The sequence below is a fragment of the Notechis scutatus genome, chromosome 7, assembly GCF_049901735.1.
Source record: "Notechis scutatus isolate UNSWTSFEM ecotype Mainland chromosome 7, rNotScu1.2, whole genome shotgun sequence".
Classification (NCBI taxonomy): domain Eukaryota; kingdom Metazoa; phylum Chordata; class Lepidosauria; order Squamata; family Elapidae; genus Notechis; species Notechis scutatus.
Genome location: NC_142015.1, coordinates 1,641,949 through 1,662,698, shown reverse-complemented (window position 1 = coordinate 1,662,698; position 20,750 = coordinate 1,641,949). Strand labels below are relative to the sequence as shown.

Sequence of the window (20,750 nt, the reverse complement as noted above, 5' to 3'; positions counted from 1 at the left end):
AAATGAATGATGTGTCTCAGAGTCGGCTACACCCAGGAAACACTGACATGCTAACTCCTAATAAATCAATATTTTTTATTCAGAGGGATGCGGCTAGAGACTTATGATTTGAATGGGGGTGGATTTGTCCGAGTCCTGACACTGGGTCCAGCGCCCAACATGTGGCTGCGCAGAAGGCAGAGGAGAGGAGAGCAATGGAAATCTATAAGCCGGTCCTTGGGACAGAAGAGCCATCACTGCTAGCAAAGCCCCTCCCTAGCTCTGGAGATCAAAGGCAGGGGAGGGAGATAAATAGATGTGGCAGAGAACTATTCATCTCACGGACGGACAGACTTGTTAGCCTTCTTGCCAAGGCTGCCGGCGCTCCTAATAAAGGAATCTTTTGAGTTCACTTCGGAGGGTTTGTTGTGTTTGGGGAGCTGGGTCAGAACAAAACAGGAGCACTTGGAATAATCCACTCAGTTGCCTAAGAGCCTCCATTACATAAAGGATGGGGTTCATGTGTCAAGGTGTGTTTTTGAGTTTATTGCTGTTCTCCGAGTGTGGCGGTAACTTCCCAATTATCAGTTACTTTAGTCTAATAACTTCAGCTGCTCTCTCTCTCTCTCTCTCTCTCTCTGTGCTAATGCACAGCCTGCGTGACTTGGTATAATGGTTTATGAGCGCACGTTCACCGTTTCTCCTTTTACGATTCAGGAGGATGAGCGTTGCCGGAGAGAAAAAGCATACCTTACTGAGATAAATCCTTTCCTTTAAAAAAAAAATTTGATTTTTTAAAAAAATAATAGCAAATGGTTCATCCTGACCTATTGCAGTCCATTTATTCCGCAGGAAAAACAATTTGGGCCCGCCCAATTTCCCTGGCTTTGTTTCTTGCGAAACAATTCCGTTTCTACTGATTTACTGTTTGCTAGTAAGGATTTAAGAGTGCGTTTTTTTTTCTTCAGTTGAGATCACTTTGATACCCCGCTCCTTCCTGGTTGGTAGCTGTTCTGACCAAGGCTTCCCGAGACCGTAATTAAGCACACGCTTAGTCTTAACAACTCTTGTTTTATTTCAACACTGGGAATTATGTGCATTCCCAGCCTGTAATGAGTCCCAAACAGTCCCTTGAGATAAGCACCCACCTTTCCTTTGAAATGCTGCCAACAACTAAAGCGCCAAATTAACGGTAAAAAAAACAACCGAAGTACAAAATCCACACAGAGCTTCAAGGTTTAATCTGAACAGAGCAAATGACTTTGCTTCCTGCAAAGGTTTCTCTACCTTTGCCTGTCCTTTATACCAGGGATCCCCAACCTTTTTGATGCCGCGGCCCGGTACGGTATCAGCTGGGTGCGCGTGACCCGGTACCGGCATCAACTGGGCGCCACCATCTTTTTGACGAAAAAGTGCTTCCGGTGACCTCACCAGAAGCACTTTGTCAAATAAGCGCGCATCGCGCTCGATGAGCTTTTAGGGTAGAAATGGCTTTCTGCAGAAAAGCTCACCGGAGCATGCGCCGCCATCTTTTTGACAAAAGTGCTTCGGTGAGCTTTTTACCGGAAAAGCTCACCGGGCACTTTTACCAAAAAGATGGCGGCGCCCAGCAACCAACGCCGGTAAGACTTGTTCCGCGGCCCGGTCGGTCATGACCGGCGGTTGGGGACCCCTGCTTTATACCTTGGGGAGGGGCAATCACCTCCCAGTCTTACTCCCAGTCGCCCCTTTTGTCTCAGCTGCTCTTGCCTTCTAGCAGCTCTGCGCACACGCGCACTGGGAACAGGCTCCCCTGGGTCCTCTTCCTCACTGCTGCCAGACTCCAGAGGCAGCACCTCACTCCCACATAGTCCTGGCCCCATCTCTGCACCGGACACAGGACCCTCGTCCAAGTTCTCCCCCCAGACTTAGATGACCCTTCTGGTCTCTTCCAACTCTATTATTCACGGCTGGCTGAGGAACTCTGGGAGGTGAAGTCCACAAGTCTTAAAGTTGCCAAGGTTGGAGACCCTTGACTTAGATGACCCTTCTGGTCTCTTCCAACTCTATCATTCATGGCTGGCTGAGGAACTCTGGGAGGTGAAGTCCACAAGTCTTAAAGTGGCCCAGCTTGGAGACCCCTGGCCTAGAGCATCATGTTAAAAGTAACCAGTCAAAGTTAACAACAACCCTGAAAAACGTAACTCTGCCCACTCTCAACCTTCCTAGCAGGTGTATCGTGTTCGGCCATCATGGCAGTCCACATCCTCTCTGCACTCCTGCTACACATGCACCAAGAGGTAAGAATGGGAAGTAAAAGGGTCATGGTGAAATTCCCACTTTCTCCCAGGAACCTAGTTAGGGTTAGGGACCTTGGAGATGAAAGGAAAGGGCTTGCTCTGTAGGACCTCAGGTGACTTGCTCCATCTCCTGAGCTTCTCCATCTGCTCCTCCTCCCAAGGCTAAACACACTCAGCTGTCCTTCTAGGACTGTGGACTCTGTGCTTCCTTTCTTATCTCTGGCATCCTTGAACCATCCTTCAAAGTGTGATGCCCCAAACTGGACCAGTCCTTGAAGGAAATCTTCAGCTGACCTACTTCTCACCTGACTTTGTGATCCCAGGAGTGGATTAAAAACGACTTGGCTAAATTCCTTTGGTAGCTGTGACAAGGACGACAACATCTGCTCAAAACTTAGTTGCTTCACATTAAGGATTCTAGGGCAATCCATGGGGAACTATCGGTTCTGTGAGCGTGGCTTGGTGGGAGTTCTGTGGCTTGTTGGGCATGGCAGGGGAAGGATATACTGCAAAATCCCCATTCCCTCCCTGCCCCACTAACCTGCTTTCCAGCTCCGTTCTCCTGGGCAGGGCAACCAAAGGAGACCCAGCTGATCAGCTGGGACTCGATGGGAGTCAGAGAATAGATGGGGTTGGCAGGGCCAGTCAGAGGTGGTGTTTGCCGGTTCTCCCAACTACTCAAAATTTCTGCTACCGGTTCTCCAGAACCGGTCCGAACCAGCTGAATACCCCACCTCTGGTCCCAAACCCAGCAGATGATTGCAAGTTAAGCGGAGAAATTGCTAGACATCTGTAACGGGTTTGTTTTCCTGCCTTTACTTCCCTCCTTGCGTACACCAGGGAGTTTTTCTTTCTCGGCTGATGCAAGACTTCGTCTGGATCACCGACGAAGTCTTGATGCGTAACTATGATGTGGGTTTTTCTGGCCGGGTCCGTGACGTGCTGTGGCATGGCCTCTCCCTGCTGCGGGATTGTGTGACCCTCTACAGCCTCTCATTGGGAGACATCTTGGTGGTGCCCAAGAAGACCGAGGCGGCCATCAGGGAGCTGGGCCACCACAGCACGGCCCTCTTGCCTGTCTTCATCCAGGAAGCTATCGGAGGTAAGTCCCCCAGGTTCTCATAGCCTACTCATAGGTATCTGGCTCACGGTCGATTGAGGTAACTATGATCAAAAGGCCCTGAAAATCAAGCTAAGTGACCTGGAATTCAGGAGAAACTAACCAGTGGAACTGCTTGCCACCAGAAGTTGTGAGTGCTTCATCACTGGAGACGAAATTTCGAGAAGAGACTGGACAGCCATTGGTCCAGAATGATTTAGGGTCTCCTGTTTAAGTAGGGGACTGGACTAGAAGACCTCCAAGGTCCCTTCCAGCTCTATTCTGATTGGTTGGTTGGTTGGTTGATCTGCAGCTGCCTTGCGAACAAGGAAAGGAAAGGATACACACCCTCTGGCTGAGGTGTGTTTGTGTGTCCGATGCTCAGAGAGTCAACAATGACCTTTTCTTTCATTCCTCCTAAACTTTGATGGCACCTATGTGGTGTGTTGCTAATTACATGAACGTGGTGGTGTCAAGAGGGGCTCACTCAGGGTTTACTCACCCACCTCCAATCTTTTGGGCAGCTTGTTCCATCAATGCTCTTCTGATGGAGGTGCTGCCGTATTTGGGAAGCCCTGAGCAGCTCGGGAATTTCGTCCTGGCCCACGAAGAACTTCATAACAAGTCTGTCCTGCTAGTTCAGCTGTTGCCCAAAGATTTCCTTCTACGCCAGGTAGGAAATATTTGTCTTATTTGGCAGACGTTCTCCTGGGGGTGTGATGACCCGAAGGGGCGAGGCACAAAGGCAACAGAGTCAGATAAGCAATATGAGTCCCTTTATTATCTCCAACTTTGCCCCCAATGTCCAGGTTACCTTCAGACTGGAGAAAAACTCTCCTTCAACTGTAGAAAATTCCATCCAAAACAGGGTAAACACAAACTGTAACTTAAAATCCAAACAAGCCAAACTGAAGTAATTAACTTGACAGGGCAGGAGAAGGAATGTCAGACTTGAAAGCACGGCAAAACTCACACAGTTGGGAAGACGCCAGGAACACAGATAAGCTTCAAGGATACCAGATAAAGTCATGTTTGCTCCCAACAACTTGCTTGCTTCCCTTTTTATACACTTGTGTTCCCAGTTGCAGCCAATGAAGGGAATCAGGGCCCTTTCCTCCCCCGTAAGCCATGCAACCCACGTTGCTCCCTTCTCCATTCTTCCCTGCGTGCCCTAGGATGAAGAGGGGATGGGCCTGGGTCTTCCTCTGAATTCCCTCTCCCTTGTTCTACCCCTTCCCTGCTCTGCCCAGCTGGATTTTGCCCTTCCCCAGTTCCCCCACAGCCAATGGAGCCACACTCCCACTCCCTGCCAGCTGTTCAGCCTCCCTCTCGGAATCAGATTATGACGGGGATTTGTTGTGTTGTGTCGTGTTCTTTCCTTTCTGGGTTGAAACGTTTTGCTGCTTATCTGAAGAAGCGTTTTTATTTTCATTTTTTTTTTTTTGAATAAGCAATGAAACATTTCAAATAAAAAGGGGAAAGAAGTACAGGTGCCATCACGCAATCTAGATGGTGAGAATGTTCATCGACTTCCTGGGGATTTGCATCAAAACCATCATTTCCCCCCAATCTCATTTTAGTGTGTTTTATGATATTCTGGTTACTCCGTGGTTTATGTTGTCCTGCAAATGCAGCCCATCGAGCTAAGGATTCAATGAACCTTCTGCTTTTCAAAGATAAAAATTGCAAATGTTGATCCCTTCTTTGGGGAAACTAATTTGAGGAGAGAAGCAACTTAGAACTAAGGAGAAACTTCCTAACAGTGAGGACAATGATCCAGTGGAACAGCTTGCCACCAGAAGTTATGCCTCCAACACTGGAGGTTTTTAAGAAGAGACTGGATAACCATTTGTCTGAAATTGTATAGGGTTTCCTGCCTAGGCAGGGGGTTGGACTAGAAGACCTCCAAGGTCCCTTCTAACTCTGTTACGCTGCAATTTCTGTAATGATCTTATAGTAATAAATCCATCGGTTGATAAATATAAAACCTTGGGGATGTGCAGTGATTGTATGAAAACCAGCCTTGAGTCACTTTTTAAAGTACCATTGTAACTTTGATCCCTGAATAAATGGTTATACGTTGAGGACTTAACTTGAGAGCTAAATTCATTTCGCAGCGGCTGATGGATACTCCTAATGCAGATTTTTTTTAAAAAGACCCAAATGCCTGTCACTGCGTATTGGTTCCTTTTCGTCCCTCCCAACATGCACCGAAGGGCTCTGATTGCTATTCGTAGTAAAATGCTTCCCTCTGCAGTTTTAAAAAAGAAAATACAGTCCAAATTCGACGGCTTTACGATTTGTGGATTTCAGTCCCCCAAATTCTGGCTGCTCTTTTTTACTTCTAAGGAATTCTGGGAGTCGGAAGTCCACAAGTTGTAAAGTTGCCAAGGTTGGAAAAAAACCCTTGAGTAGAGTAAGAGGGGCTCGTGGAGCTGGGAGAGTGTAGCAATTACTCTTGTTTTACAGCTCTGTGAATTGTTGTTTTTAGGAATTTGGGGAAGCCCTATTGTGTTTGCATCCTTCCTGAAGGACTCTGGAAACAGTTTTTGACTTTTTAAAGTAGGAAGAGATTTAGATTTGCCACGTTAACCACTGCTCAGTAGGGGGAGGCAGGTTTTGTGAGTTAGAACAAAGGGGTGTCCGTGACTTGCGACCTCTTGTAGAAAGATGCCTGTGTCAGACTGTGCTCCTTCTAAATCCCAAGAAAGAAATACTCAGACTCCATGCTGTAGAGCAGAATTTATCTTTTACTGGAAAATGAATGGTAGCAAACAGAATCAATTCGAAACTAAAATATTGGTGGGTAAAATGCATATACAAAGGGATAGAATTGCTCCCCCTCCAGAGATCAAATGATTCTTCCAATTAAAACTTCTGAATAGGATCATGTGGTCATCTCTAGGTGATGATGAGGCTACTGTCAGTGACCTTGACATATTTTTTGATAAAAGTTCGCAGTTGCGCATATAAGAGGACAGAGGTTAGTGAGAAATGGAAAGTTACAACAAAGAATCCCCCCCTCCCTTTTCTTACCCAGCAAAGGAATGCAAAACACCTCCTGTCTTCTTCCCTTCGAAGATTCCCCCTCCCACCGTTTCATGACAGCCGAAAGAGAAGTAAAAAGCATAGCAAGAAATGAGCCATATTTAGGAGCGAGATATCTTGATAGGTAGGGATGGATATCTCTTGAGGCTGACATTCGGACCCCTAGAAAAAGGACATTTGTCCCTGTAGGAGAAAAACAATCATGTATTAACATTGGCATACATTCCTAGGGTTTATCAGGGTATTTGGCATAAAACTTTTTAGCAAATCAGGGGCCCTAATGTCCTTTTCATTAACCCATTCAGCTTGGGAAGGAGGAAAATGCTTCCACGCTACAAGATATTGGACACGACCCTCCATTTCCTAGAATCTAGAATTTCTTTAATCTCGAAATGTTGTTCCCCCTCGATTAACAGGGGTACGGGTGGATCAGACTGGGTCGGTCTCAAAGTACTGGTATGTTCTGGTTTCAACAAACTAACGTGGAAAACAGGATGAATAATGACGAAGAGTCTTCGGTAAAGTCAGTTGAACAGTCACCGGATTTACAATCCTCTCAATGGGAAAAGGTCCCACGTACTTAGGACCCAACTTCTTCGACTTCTGAGTAGTCTGCAAATATCTGGTTGAGAGGAAAACTTTATCGCCCACCTTATACATCATCTGTGGGGCTCGCTTTCTGTCAGCAAATTTCTTATGAGATTGGTGTGCCTCGTCCAGAGCTTTACGCACGACCGGCCAATTTTGTTGAAGTTAGATATCCAATCGTCCAACGATTGGATAGTGGGGTTTTCTCGAGGCAGTTCAGGTATGGGCACAAAATCTTGTCCCGTGGCTACTTTGAAAGGGGTAAATCCCGTACTACTGTGTACAGAATTATTATACGCCACCTCCGCAAAAGGCAGTAAATCCACCCAATTATCTTGCTGATAGTTTATATAACATCTGAGGTACTGTTCTAACACCCCGTTTGTCCTCTCACAGGCCCCATTAGTTTGGGGGTGATGGGCGGAGCTTAGGCTCTGGGCGGAGCCTATCAATTTCAAGAATTCTCTCCAGAAGTTCGAGGTAAATTGGACCCTCGATCAGAAACTACACGCTCAGGAACGCCATGCAACCTGTAGACATGTATAATGAACATTCTGGCCAATGATTTCGCTGAAGGAATCTTAGAGCAAGGGATGAAATGAGCTTGTTTGGAAAACAAATCAGTCACAACCCAAATGACCGTATGTCCAACACTCTCGGGTAGATCTACTATAAAGTCCATGGAAATTTCCTTCCAAGGTGCCGTTGGCCTGGCCACATTCTGCAACAAACCTGGGGAGTTTACCAGGCGCCTTTTCGCTGAAGCACAAACTGGACAGCTCGCCACATAAGTCTCAATGTCCTTTTTCAGCGAAGGCCACCAGAACTGTCGTTTCACCAAATGTAGAGTCTTCACAAACCCAAAATGACCAGCCGCTTTAGAATCATGAGTTTGTTGTAAAACTTGGCTTCTCAGGATTTGGGGTACATACAATTTTGCACCTATCCAGGCTAGACCATTTCGAATAGTGCAATTATTCGCATTTGCTAGGAACCACTCATCTGTTTTCAAAGCCTCTTTAAATCGTTCCATCAGGTCAGTGGACAGATCCCTCTCCTGGTCTCTTTTTGTGCTCTGGTAATTACAGGAGCAGCCAACTGTGTAGTGGACACGATTGGTCTTACCACTTCTTTTCGGATACTGTTGTATTGAGGCATTCTAGACAAAGCATCCGCCATAAAATTTTTTCCCCCTGGGATATACTTCAACGAGAAATTGAATCGCTTGAAAAACTGAGCCCACCTAACCTGCTTAGGAGATAGCTTTCGAGGAGTCTTTAAAGCTTCCAGATTTTTATGGTCCGTCCATACCTCAAATGGATGTTTCGCTCCTTCCAAAAATTGTCTCCAGGTTAGAAGAGCCCAACGGACTGCAAAAGCTTCCTTCTCCCAGACGGCCCATCTCCTTTCAGTGTCAGTCATTGGGCTACGCCTCCGAGGAGGCATGAATTATCAGCTATGGCTCTTAAGCTGCCTGTGACTAACAAATGTACATCTTCACTTGCAAGAAGGTTATTCATTACTTACAGTGCATTTTCAGGTGACAGTCATTACAACATCTCTAGAGATTCTCAGTTCCTCCAGATCATGGTTGTCCCAAAGGTGGTTGGTGTTTTTTTTCCAGGAGGCAACTGGACTTGTGTTTTTTTCTTTTGAAGACGTTTCGCTTCTCATCCAAGAAGCTTCTTCAGCTCTGATTGGATGGTGGAGAAATGGAAGGATTTATACTCCTTGCAGACAGCTGGCCGTTTGCATCCTTTTGGAGGGTCGTTGAGGCCACTTGGAGGTTTATCTGTGTCTTCAGGGTCTCCTGAGTGGTGCTCCTGGTTCCTGTAGTCTGCAATTTTTCCCTCCATTCCTACTCCCACACCATTCCCAGGGGGTTCATCCCAAATTGTATAGCTAAAAGTCTGCAGAGATTCGCAGCCATCCGGGTCATGGTTGCCCCAAAGGTGCTTTTTTCAGGAGGCAACTGGACTTTCTAGTTTTTTTTCTTTTGAAGACATTTCGCTTCTCATCCAAGAAGCTTCTTCAGCTCTGATTGGATGGTGGAGAAATGGAAGGATTTCTATTCCTTGCAGACAGATGGTCGTTTGCATCCTTTTGGAGGGTCGTTGAGGCCACTTGGAGTTGTATCTTTGTCCTCAGGGTCACCTGAGTGATGCAAATGGTTCCTGAGGTCTGGAATATTTTTTTCCCTCTGGAAATCCATTCCTATTCTCACCCCATTCCAAGGGTGTTCATCCCAAATTGTATAGCTAAAAATCTGTAGTGATTCTCATATAAACCTCCAAGAACAACACTTATTTTATGAAGTTGATCGGGCCCCTCCCACATAGATTTTATTTCCTCTTACACCCACACTTCTGTATTTGGGGGCCACCTTGGGGCATCTTGCTGACCCCCCTTAATTATAGATTGTAGCCTTTTTTTGTTGTTGTTGTTAACACAAAGGGATAGCAAGCATTGTAATAAATCAGTTGAGGATCACAGAGGTGCGAGAAGCCCAGGATTTTTTTTTTTTTTGGTAAAAGTTTTATTGGTTTTAACAACAAATACAAACACATAAAACATAAAACATAACATAAGAACATCATCATTCTTCATAAATTTACAGACAGTGTATCGGTTGGTTTACCACTCCTTTTTGTGCATCCATTTCATAGTCATCATAATAATTATGTTACATAATAACTCATATTATCAATCAACAATTATATATCCTAATATCATTATTAAACAATCATTTGACTATAATTTAACCTGGGAGAAGCCCAGGATTTTTGAATCATTCTCTTGCAAGGGAGGTACATTGGCCAGCTCAGGTTGGCACTCATCCCTCTTCATGCTTCCTCCCAGCCTTGCGAGTCTGTGCACTACTATTGTCAGCATACTGTGGACAAGCTGGTGGAGTCTGGACTGCTAGTGGCCGAGGAGGTAAGGAAATCTCTTCTATCACCTGTTGTGTGCCGGCGGCTGGTGCAGCTGACAGCAGAGTCGGACAGTGAGGAGGTTGGGGAGGAATGTGGGCTGGTCCTGGAGGCTGGGGAAGGCTCGGATGAGGGCTCTGTGTCAGAAGCAGAAACGGGGCCAGGGCGGTCTGGCAGTCGTCAGCTGCCTTTGGAGTCGGACAGCAGTGAGGTGGGGGAGCAGCTGGAGCCTGTTCCCAGCCTGCGCATGTGCGGAGCTGCCAGAAGAAGGAAACAATTACGAACTCAGGGTCGACATGGGAGTAAGGCCACCGGGGAATAGTGAACGGCCCCCTCTCCTAGGGATGGAAAGAGGACCAAAAGGGGAGGGGGATTTTGCAGGAAACAATCGTTCGTTGCAGCCGTGTGAAAATCTGTCTGTGCATCTCAGGGACTCTGTGCTGAGCCCTTCCTTGTCAGCACTGCGTTTGGAAATATTTACTTGGCAGCTCTCCAGGCTAGATAAGGTCTGTGCTCCTAATCACACCCTTGAAGGACTGTTTGCCAGGCCTTTGGCTGAAGGTGAATGCAAGAGAAAAGCGACTTTTCTTATTGGGTTGTTTGGGGCTCACCGTTGGACCCCTGACTTTACTCAAGGGCTCCCCTCCCTTCCCGTTGCCTGGAGCTGATGGGCACCTCTCCCTCCTTTCTCCCTTGCAGGTGCCCAGCGATTGCTTCATGTGTGACACGGTCCAGAAAGGCTTCACCGAGAAGTTTCTATGGAAGGCAACGGAAGATTTTGTCGACATTGATGGCCAGGATGAGGCTGAGAAGCAATGCTTCAAAGTACGAATCCTCCCTGCTCAGTGGTTGTGGGGGGGAGGGGGGGAGTCGGTCCTTTTTCTCTGTGCTCACTTACCGATCTCACTTGGAGGTCCTTGCTAGATCTTGGTGTCGGTAGGATATGGAGCAAGACATGGACCCAAGGGGCCTTGATAAGAGTCTCGTACACTTGCTGGCAGCCTGAAAAATACTAGGAGCCTGGGTGGAGATGATACCCTTGCAGGACAGCATCGGTATGAATGGAATCCATGCTGATGGCGATGGAAAGAATTTAAGGGAAGTGGGTATGCAAAGAGGGGAAAGCAGGAGGAAGCGTGGTGTCAGGCCTGTCCCAGTCTGGCCCCTTAGGAAAGAAAGACCCTCGACTCCCATTTGGTTGCAGGGATAGGTTTACTAAAAGATGCCGGCTGCGGTAGAGTCAGGCTGGAAGTGACTTTCCCATGCAAAGAAGACCCAAACCCTTTTCCAATAAAACAAACACGAACCAAAGGGAACAGAAACCTTTTAATGATTCTTACAAATCCCCGGTTAAAAGGCTGCTGCAAACTAATTAACTTTGATAAGCACAAGCCTCGCCAAAACTGTGCGAGGCTGTCAAGAATAACAGATAAGGTTGCCTAGAAATATTTTACAACACAAAGAGTCTTCAAATACCAACTGAAGATACTGTAATGTCCATGCGGCTCGAGTTTCAAAACATCTTTGCTTCCTGCAAAGAACGTCCGATTCACAGCTGGCTTTTATCTTCTTGAAGGAGGGGCCATTCCCTTGCAGCCTTACTCCCGAGGGGCCTGTGCTGCTGCAGCTGCTCTTTCCTGCGAGCAGCCCTACGCGCACTGTGCACAGGCTCCTCGGGAACCTCCTCATTGCTGCTGCCAGCCCCCACAATCTCTGAAGGCAGCAGTCCACTCCCTAATGGCCCCGGCCCCTCATCTGAGTCCTCGTTCTCCTCAGCCGTCCCCACCTGCTGCCGGTTAACCACAACAGGAGAGCAGGAGGAAGCGTGGTGTCAGGCCTGTCCCAGTCTGGCCCCTTAGGAAAAAAAGACCCTCAACTCCCATTTGGTTGCAGGGATAGGTTTACTAAAAGATGCTGGCTGCGGTAGGGCCAGGCTGGAAGTGACTTTCCCATGCAAAGAAGATACAGAAAGGTCCCAGCTCTTCCCTTTTCCAGTCTTTCTTCAGCCAATGAAGCGTTGCCTGGGTGTTTTTCGAGAGCGTTTGAGTTGGACCACATACTTTCTCAGGGTGGACGTCCTCACTCTTGGATGCGCATGCCAAGGACGAGGGGAAAGGATGCAGTTGTCACATTTCCTTGCAAGCCTCTTTTCCAAGTCGTGGGAAGAAAGGAGAAAACCACACACACACACACACCCTGGTCCTGAAGGCTTCTTCCTCAGCCCCATTGTGAAAAAGAACATCAAATTATCGTATCAATTCCCCTTCCTTTTGTTCCTTGGCACACGCATGACGCGTCCTGAGCTGGCAACCTGTCTCTTTAAATGCCAGTTGTGTGGGCTGCTGCATTGAATCCTCCTTCCCTCTTTTCAAGAAGGAGCCAAGCTCTCTGTAATTAAGGGGCTCGGGCTGAAAGGGGGGGGGCTGGCAAGCTTCCTTCCCGGGCATCTGCCTTTCCTGGCCCACCCAGCAGCTTCCGAGTTAGACAGTGCCACCTCCTGGGAACCAAAAGGCAGAGAGGCATCTCGTGAAGGAGGCGGCACAGAATTTCCACAGCTCCTTGTTGCCTTCTTCTTGAAACCTAGAATAGTAGAATATCAGAGTTGGAAGGGACCTTGGAGGTCTTCTAGCCCAACCCCCTGCCCAGTCAGAAAACCCTCTACCAAATCAGACAAACGGTTATCCAACACCTTTTTGAAAACTTCCAGTGTTGGAGCATTTGCAACTTCCGGAGGCAAGTTGTTCCACTGATGAATTGTTCTCACTGTCAGTAAATTTCTCCTTAGTTCTAAGTTGCTTCTCTCCTGGATTAGTTTCCACCCGTTGCTTCCTGCCTTCAGGTGCTTTGGAGAATAATTTGATCCCCTCTTCTTTGGGGCAGCCCCTGGGATATTGGAAGACTGCTATCATGTCGCCCTTGGTCCTCCTCTTCATTAAACGAGACATAATGTCAGGTTTCTAAGTGATGAAGCCCATTCAAAAAGAAATAAGCAAAACCCACCTTCCAAAAGAAAAGAAATTAGTTTTGGAAGATGTTAAAAAGAGTTTTCAGCATAAATTCAAGTCCAGAAAACACACCTCAGCAGGATTCATTAACTTCCTTTTATGTAAAATAAGTAAATCTACAATGCCAGTAGTTTCTTCCAACGTGGAAAGGTTTTAAACAAGCAAACATGTTACATGCAGCTCCAGTTTCAACTCAATTTCAGCAAGCAAGCAAGCCAGTCAGTTTCTCTCGTTAAGTTTCAGCCCCAAATTTAGCTCTCATTGGCTGACCTGGTTACTAAGCTCTGTTCCAGCTCATGAATATACTCCGACAGAAGATGGAGTTTGCTTCTTCCTCTTTGAATGGGCTTCATCACTTGGAAACCTGACATATACCCAGTTCCAGCAACCGGTCTTTATATGTTTTAGCCTCCAATCCCCTATCGTAGAACCATGGGGCTGGAAGAGACACTGGGGGTTTCTAATCCAGGGGTCTCCAACCGTGGCAACTTTAAGGCTTGTGGACTTTAACATTGGCAATCAGAGAAGAAGAAGAAGAAATGGAGTATTATATGATTTGGGATTTATGTTATAAATGGTTGGAAAATAAAGTGAGAAATTAAATGATATCGTTCTAATGATATATAAGGCTGAATAGGCTGTAATATGAATGTAAACTTAGTAAGAAATGTATACAAATATTAATATGTGCACAAGATCTATGTACGCAGTCGACACACTGACTGTATAACTGAAAGATGGTTTTGTTTTGTTCTTATATAAAAATAAAAATAAAAACTTTAAAAAAAGACTTGTGGACTTCAACTTACTGGCTGAGGAATTCTGGGAGTTGAAAGTCCACAAGTCTTAAAGTTGTCAAGGTTGGAGACCCCTGGTTTAGATGACCCTTCTGGTCTCTTCCAACTCTATCATTCATGGCTGGCTGAGGAACTCTGGGAGTTGAAGTCCACAAGTATTAAAGTGGCCAAGGTTGGAGACCCCTGGAATAGAGGTCAGTTTTCGCCCCTCCAGCTGGGATAGTCCCAAGTAAAAGTCACCTGTGAGATGGTCAACTATTTCCCCATTTGGGATAATAAATTATTATCAATAATTATTTAATTCATATTAAATATTTATATTAATATTAAAGTGCAATATTAATGCAATATCAGGGGTTTTCAATTCAATTACATAGAATGTGAAGGATGTGTGTTTTTGTTTATTGTCATAGTCATAAGGTACTCTGAAGATGGTATTTAATTTTGTTACAATTAGGTACAATGCCAATAAACCAAACTAAAAACTAAACTAAACTAAAAACTAAACTAAACTAAATAAAGATGAAGCTGTAAGTTCTTTTCCTTCTATCATTCAGGTCCATAGTTCAATCTTTTTTTTCCTCACTCCTTTAGGTAAGTCAATCGGAAAGTTGCTCCAACCTTTTTGTCTTCCTCTGTGGCCTCCTTGGCCCTCTGCTGAAGACGTTGGAGAGAGCTGCCGTCTTCCTTCAAGAACAGGATTTCCCTCAGCCAGGTGGGCCTCACACCTGGGGTTCCTCTGATTGGGACAAGGGCAGCCATTAATTTTCCCCAGAAAAGAGGTTGGGACGGGTGGGGCTGAGGGCAGCATTTGGGGAAAGGTTTCGAAGTTTGGGTGTGGAGTTGACTTCTGAAGCGTTGGGTCGCTCTCTGTGTAACTGAAGGACAGGTAGCTGTTGCCAGAGCCGGTGGGCGTTGACAGCTGTGGAAGGCCTTTGTGATAAGGGGACACCAGAGCCTTCCATTGGCCCAAGGTCTTGTTTGCCTCTGATCCACAGCCAGTTTTTTGGGGAGGAATGGGAAGGCAAGTAAAACAGTTCCAGATTGGGTGAGAGCTCAGCAAAGTCCCCTTAGAATGAGAGGTCTAATTCGCAAGATTCATTTTTCTCGCCATATACATGTATGCCTCCAAACTAGATGTTGTTTCTCTGTGTCATATAATGTAGCCGTAGCCCTTAGACTTATATACCACTTCACAGTGCTTTTACAGCCCTCTCTGAGTAGTTTACAGAGTCAACCTCTTGCCCTCCCCAACAATCTGGGTCCTCATTTTACTGACCTCAAAAAGGATGGAAAGTCGAGTCGACTTCGGGCTGGTCAGGATCGAACTGCTGGCAGTGGGCAGAGTTAGCCTGCAATACTGCATTCTAACCACTGTGGCACCAGGAAGGAGAAGGAGAAAGGGAATAAGAAGAAGGGAGGGAGGAGGGAGGGAGGGAGGGAGGGAGGGAGGGAAGGAAGGAAGGAAGGAAGGAAGGAAGGAAGGAAGGAAGGAAGGAAGGGCAATATAACTTGGACTTACATACCACTTCACAGTGCTTTTACAGCCCCCTCTAAGCGGTTTACAGTCAGCCTCTTGTTACCCCCCCCCCCAACCATCTGGGTCCTCATTTTACTGACCTTGGAAGGACGGAAGGCTGAGTCAACCTTGAGCCTGGTGAGACTTGCAGGCAGCTGGCAGGCAGCAGAAGTAACCTGAACTCTAACCACTGCGCCACCGCAGCTAATATATGTGGATATATTCTTTCTTTCTTTCTTTCTCTTTCCTTCCTTCCTTTTTTCTTTCTTTCTCTCTCCCTCCATTCATTCATTCATCCATCCGTCCATCCATTCTGTCATGGTTATGTAGTGTATATTGGAAGCGGTGACCCTTTGAGAGCTGAATGCCACGAAATTTCACTTTAAGGTATGCCGATCGGTGTTATGTTCAAAGTGACAAATAAAAGTTTTATCCTTCTGTTCTATTCTATTTTGGGGTCTTTTCTTTCACACACACAAAAAGGTCTTCTGACATCTCTTCCTCCGTTGTTTGAAACCTCGGAGAATTAGGTATGAATTATGAATTCCTCCTGCAGTATTTTTTTTTCTCCTTTTTTCCCTGTAGAATCTCAGTTCATGGAGAAGCTGCAGCGGGAGTTGGTGAGGTTGGCACGAGAGGACGGTTCTTTTGGTGAGTCTGGACACCCAGATCATCCAGGAGAAAAACGCAGCACACAGAGACTTAAGACATTTAACATACAACAGTTATACACAACAGTTATATACAGAAATATACATGGTAGGCAAAATACCTTCTAAGTAAGCAAACTTTCTTCTTCTTAACTCTTAACAGAAGGAGAACTCTGCAATGAATATCGGACACAAGGAGAGAAAACGTGCCCTCTACTGGCTGCTTTTATATAAACGCCTCTTAAAGGGATAGAACCCATTTCCCCCAGTCTTAAAGGGAAATACCCATGCTATGCTGAATCATTTTCAATTGCATCAGCCAGTCTTACAGCAAATGGCAGCTATTACTGCTGCTGGTCAGCTCTTAAATCTTAAAACCTCAACAGTCGTAAGATAGAAAGGGGAGTAACTTTTGACCGGAGTATACTAGCTTGGTTAAAAAATAGGGTCAGTGCTGGGATCAGGCAGGAACCAAAGCACGAGAATAGAAATATCTCTTGATAGTTGTGACTCCCTTTGGGTGGACAGTCTCCTTTATCCCAGTCTGGACCGAGTTCAGTATAAGATTTTTCATTCTGAGAATTAAAGATGCATCCAAACTATTTCCTGCCATTTCTTTTGCTTCCTTTTCAGAATGTGCCAACAGGAGCTTGGCTGCCACTTCTGTTCGCATCTGCAAAGAATTAGGGGTAAGAGCTTGAGATTCTCCAGGTGGCAAAGCAAAAAACCTTGACAGCGAAGCTTCAGAAGTCCTGCATGGAGCTTTTCAGAAATTCAATGGGTTTTTTTTCCCTCTTAAAAAACAGCACTGGGAGGACGGAGTGATTAGGTTTCAGGATGAGGCATATGTTTAAAGGGGATGGCTTTTTAATTCCCTCCATCCACTGATATCTCATCACCAAGGACATGAGGTGGACTCAGCCTTCCGTCCTTCCGAGGCGGGTCAAATGAGGACCCAGATTGTTGGGGGCAAGAAGCTGACTCTGTAAACTGCCTAGAGAGGGCTGGAAAGCACTGTGAAGTGGGATATGGGTCTAAGTGTTATTGCTATTCCTTCCTTCCTTCCTTCCTTCCTGCCCTCCCTCCCTCCTTCCCTCCCTCCCTCCTCCTTCCTTCCTTCCTTCCTTCCTTCCTTCCTTCCTTCCATCCTGCCTCCCTCCCTCCCTCCTTCCTTCCTTCCTTCCTTCCTTCCTTCCTTCCTTCCTTCCTTCCTTCCTTCTTTCCTTCCTTCCTTCCTTCCTTCCTTCCTTCCTTCTTGCCATAGTGGTGCAGTGGTTAGGAAGTAGTATTGCAGGCTAACTGCCCACTGCCAGCAGTTCAATCCTCACTGGCTCAAGGTTGACTCAGCCTTCCGTCCTTCCCAGATGGGTAAAATGAGGATGCAGATGGTTGGGGACAAACTGCTTAGGGAGGGCTGCAAAGCACTGTGAAGCAGTATATAAATCGAAGTGCCATTGCTATTTTTCCTTCCTTCCTTCCTTCCTTCCTTCCTTCCTTCCTTCCTTCCTTCCTTCCTTCCTTCCTTTCCTTCCTTCCTTCCTTCCTTCCTTCCTTCCTTCCTTCCTTCCTTCCTTCCTTCCTTCCCTCCTTCCCTTCCTCCCTTTCCTTCCTTCCTTCCCAGTGATTAGAATGCAGTATTGCAGGCTGACTCTGCCCACTGCCAGGAGTTCAATCCTGATCAGTTCAAGGTTGACTCAGCCTTCCATCCTTCCGAGGTGGGCCAAATGAGGACCCTGATTGTTGGGGGCAAGAGGCTGACTCTGTAAACCGCTTAGAGAGGACTATAAAACCACTGGGAAGCAGGATATAAGTGCTATTGCTTGGGAGGGGAGGGAGGGAGGGAGGAAAGGAAGGAAGGAAGGAAGGGAAGGAAGGAAGGAAGGAAGGAAAGGAAGGAAGGAAGGAAGGAAGGAAGGAAGGAAGGAAGGAAGGAAGGAAGGAAGGAAGGAAGGAAGGAAGGAAGGAAAACAAGGAGAAGGAAGGAAGGAAGTCATGTTGGTGCAGTGGTTAGAGTGCTGTATTGCAAGCTAATTCTGCCCAGTTCAGCCAGTTCAATCCTGACCGGCTGAAGGTTGACTCAGCCTTCCGTCCTTCTGAAGTGGGTCAAATGAGGAGACCCAGATTGTTGGGGGAAAGAAGCTGACTCTAAACTGCTTAGAGAGGGCTGGAAAGGTATATAAGTGTAAGTGCTATTACTATCCCTTCCTTCTCTCCCTACCTGGATGGATTAATTGGTGGACCTAATCAGCATTAATGGATTAATTAATGCCGATTAGGCAAGCCTTGTATATGTATCGGTCCCCCAGCCATCTGCTCTCTGGGGAAAAAAAGGATTCTCACCTGATTTCTCTTTCAGGTGTTCAAGGAAGCGACAGAAGACAACGGACCTCTCCTTCATCTGTCTGACCCTTTCACTGCGCGAGAAAACCAAACGAAGCTGGAGAAATTCATTCATCAGTTTATCTACTAGATCCTTTTGGCAGGATCTTCCTTGAGCAGGCAGGCGGCTTCCGAAACCTGCCCAAGAGAGGCAGATTCTCCCTCACCTGTCTGTTTGGGCTGTTGTTCTTGTTTTGTGGTTCTACTTTTGAAAATGTTGTTTTCCGGGAAGGGGGAATTTTGAGCAAGGCAACAAGGGCCAGTTAGGTGAATAAAACCAATTAACCCTGGAGCGTGATGAGCAAGTAGTGCGGTTTGTAGCATATTTGTATTAAAGACCATTTAACCAAAAAATTCCATTTATGAAACAAGAAACAATCAGCAGGAAGTGTTTTTTTTTTCTTCTTTTGAAACGCCGCAAGGCACGGAGTCAAGGTTTTCTTAAAAGAGTTTCCATGCACTGTGGGTTTTTTTTTCTCAGCAAGCCAGCCCGGTAAATAACGTTTCCAAGGACAAAAACTGGCAGCTGAAATACTTCCATTTGTGATGGAAAAATCTGCTTTGGAACATTACACAGTGCAAGTAATCCTCAACTTAATCGAGCCCCAAAATTCATGTTGCGAAGTGAGACATGTGTTAAGTGAGTTTTGCCCCGTTTTATGACTTTCCTTGCCACCTTCTTTAAGTGAATCGCTGCCCTCGTTGGCAACCTTTTTGTTAAATGAATCTGGCTTCCTCCCCAGTGACTTTGCTTCTCAGAAGGGGACACTGCCACCGCCACAAATATGACCGTCATAAATGCGAGTCGGTTGTCAAGCATCCCATGTAAATCACATCTGAATTTTGATCACACGATCACGGGGGTGGCTGCGATGGTGGTGGTTCAGTGTGAAAAACATACGTCACTTTTTTCAGTGTCGTCGGAACTTCAAATGGTCCATTAAACAAAATGTTGTAAGTCAACGACTACCTGTTCCGACCCAGGCTTCGTAAACCATGATTATTCACAAACTTGTTTTAAAAGCAAAACCTATTTTATTGCAATGCTGGGAATTGTTTTCATTCCCAGCCAGAATTAATCTCAAATAGTTCCCCAAGATAAGTATACACCTTTCAGTTCTGTGGAATGCTGCCAAAACCAGAAGTATCCAATTAACTAGAAACCAACCAAAGTACAAGAAAAACCAACCGAAGTACACAGAGCTTCAAGGAGGACTCGGAACCGATCAAACTACTTTGCTTCCTGCAAAGAGTTTATCATTGAGGTCTGACTTTTATCCCTTAGGGGAGGGGATTGCCACGATGTAAAAAAGATCCTGAGACTCTAGAAAGAGGGCAGAGAAGACCAACAAAGAGGATTAGGGGACTGGAGGCTAAAACATATAAAGAATGGTTGCTGGAATTGGGTTTGTAATGAAAAGGAGAATTAGGAGTGAACATGACAGCAGCCTTCCAATATTTGAGGGGCTGCCCCAAAGAAAAGGGAGTCAAGCTATTCTCCAAAGCACCAGAAGCCAAGATAAGAAACCATGGATGGAAACTATTCAAGGAGAAATTCCCCGATAGTTAGAACAGTCAATCAGTGGAACAACTTGCCTCCAGAAGCTGTGAATGCTCCAACACTGGAAGTTTTTTAAAAGATGTTGGATACCCATTTTGTCTGAAGTGGTGTAGGGTTTCCTGCCTAGGCAGGGGGTTGGACTAGAAGACCTCCAAGGTCCCTTCCAACTCTTGTTCTTCTATTCTAAATATGCCCCACCTGAGTGGCATTGACCATTAGGGCCTGCTGTACACGGAACCGGTAAAAACTAAAGCTAGTAACCTTGCTGGTTTCTCCTCTGTATAGTATTCACTAAAAAAAAGAGGCAATGAATATTCATTAAAGTGTACAAAACACATCTGTTGGGGGAAAAAAAGAGTTTAATTTAGTTTCTAGGTTGAACCAACAGCACAAAACAGACAATTATTTCTATTTAAAGGTATCTCGGGATGCTTTTGTGAGTATGTTTTCCCTTCTTTTTACGCAGCTTATATAAGTCATACTGACGGTGCATTAAAAAAATAATAATAATAACGTAGCAGTGTGTATTAAGCAGTCACCCACTTTCTTTGTTAAAACCTGAGCACTAAAATCTTCTCAGGAGCCGTGGCATCAAAATTACAGAGAGCAACTATCACTTTGAAGGTTCATCCTGTGCTTTCTCAAAGGGCAGGCCTGGAGCCTCAGGGAAGATTACCCGTTAATTGCTATTTTAGACATAAAAGAGAAGTTTTTGACAGTGGGACCTTCTCTGGGAGAGCAAAAGGGGGCTTGACGGGGTGCAATTTAAGTTTTCGGGTGAGAAACAGATCGCCTTGTGCTTTGGAGGATTGGATTAGAATAAGAGAGGCACCTTGGAGGTCTTCTAGTCCAACCCCTGCTTTGGCAGGAAACCCTACTCCACTTCAGACAGATGGTGGTCCAATCTCTTCTTAAA

The 20,750-nt window shown here is 45.9% G+C and overlaps 1 protein-coding gene across 2 annotated transcripts in view; it reads left to right on the top strand.

Moving 5' to 3' along the window:
* GPAT2 (glycerol-3-phosphate acyltransferase 2, mitochondrial) overlaps positions 1-18,564 on the top strand; it is a 116,870-nt gene extending 98,306 nt beyond the window's left edge. The window contains exons 13-21 of one of the 2 annotated variants that reach the window (XM_087969883.1): positions 2,188-2,258; positions 3,099-3,360; positions 3,882-4,030; positions 9,853-9,930; positions 10,623-10,748; positions 14,320-14,440; positions 15,830-15,895; positions 16,528-16,583; positions 18,251-18,564. In XM_087969883.1, coding sequence (XP_087826009.1) covers positions 2,188-2,258; positions 3,099-3,360; positions 3,882-4,030; positions 9,853-9,930; positions 10,623-10,748; positions 14,320-14,440; positions 15,830-15,895; positions 16,528-16,583; positions 18,251-18,364 — 1,043 coding nt within the window. In that variant the 3' untranslated portion in view covers positions 18,365-18,564. The remainder of the gene's footprint in view (positions 1-2,187; positions 2,259-3,098; positions 3,361-3,881; positions 4,031-9,852; positions 9,931-10,622; positions 10,749-14,319; positions 14,441-15,829; positions 15,896-16,527; positions 16,584-18,250) is intronic. The other variant, XM_087969884.1, reaches the window with a different exon arrangement.
* The last annotated feature ends 2,186 nt before the right edge of the window (positions 18,565-20,750 follow it).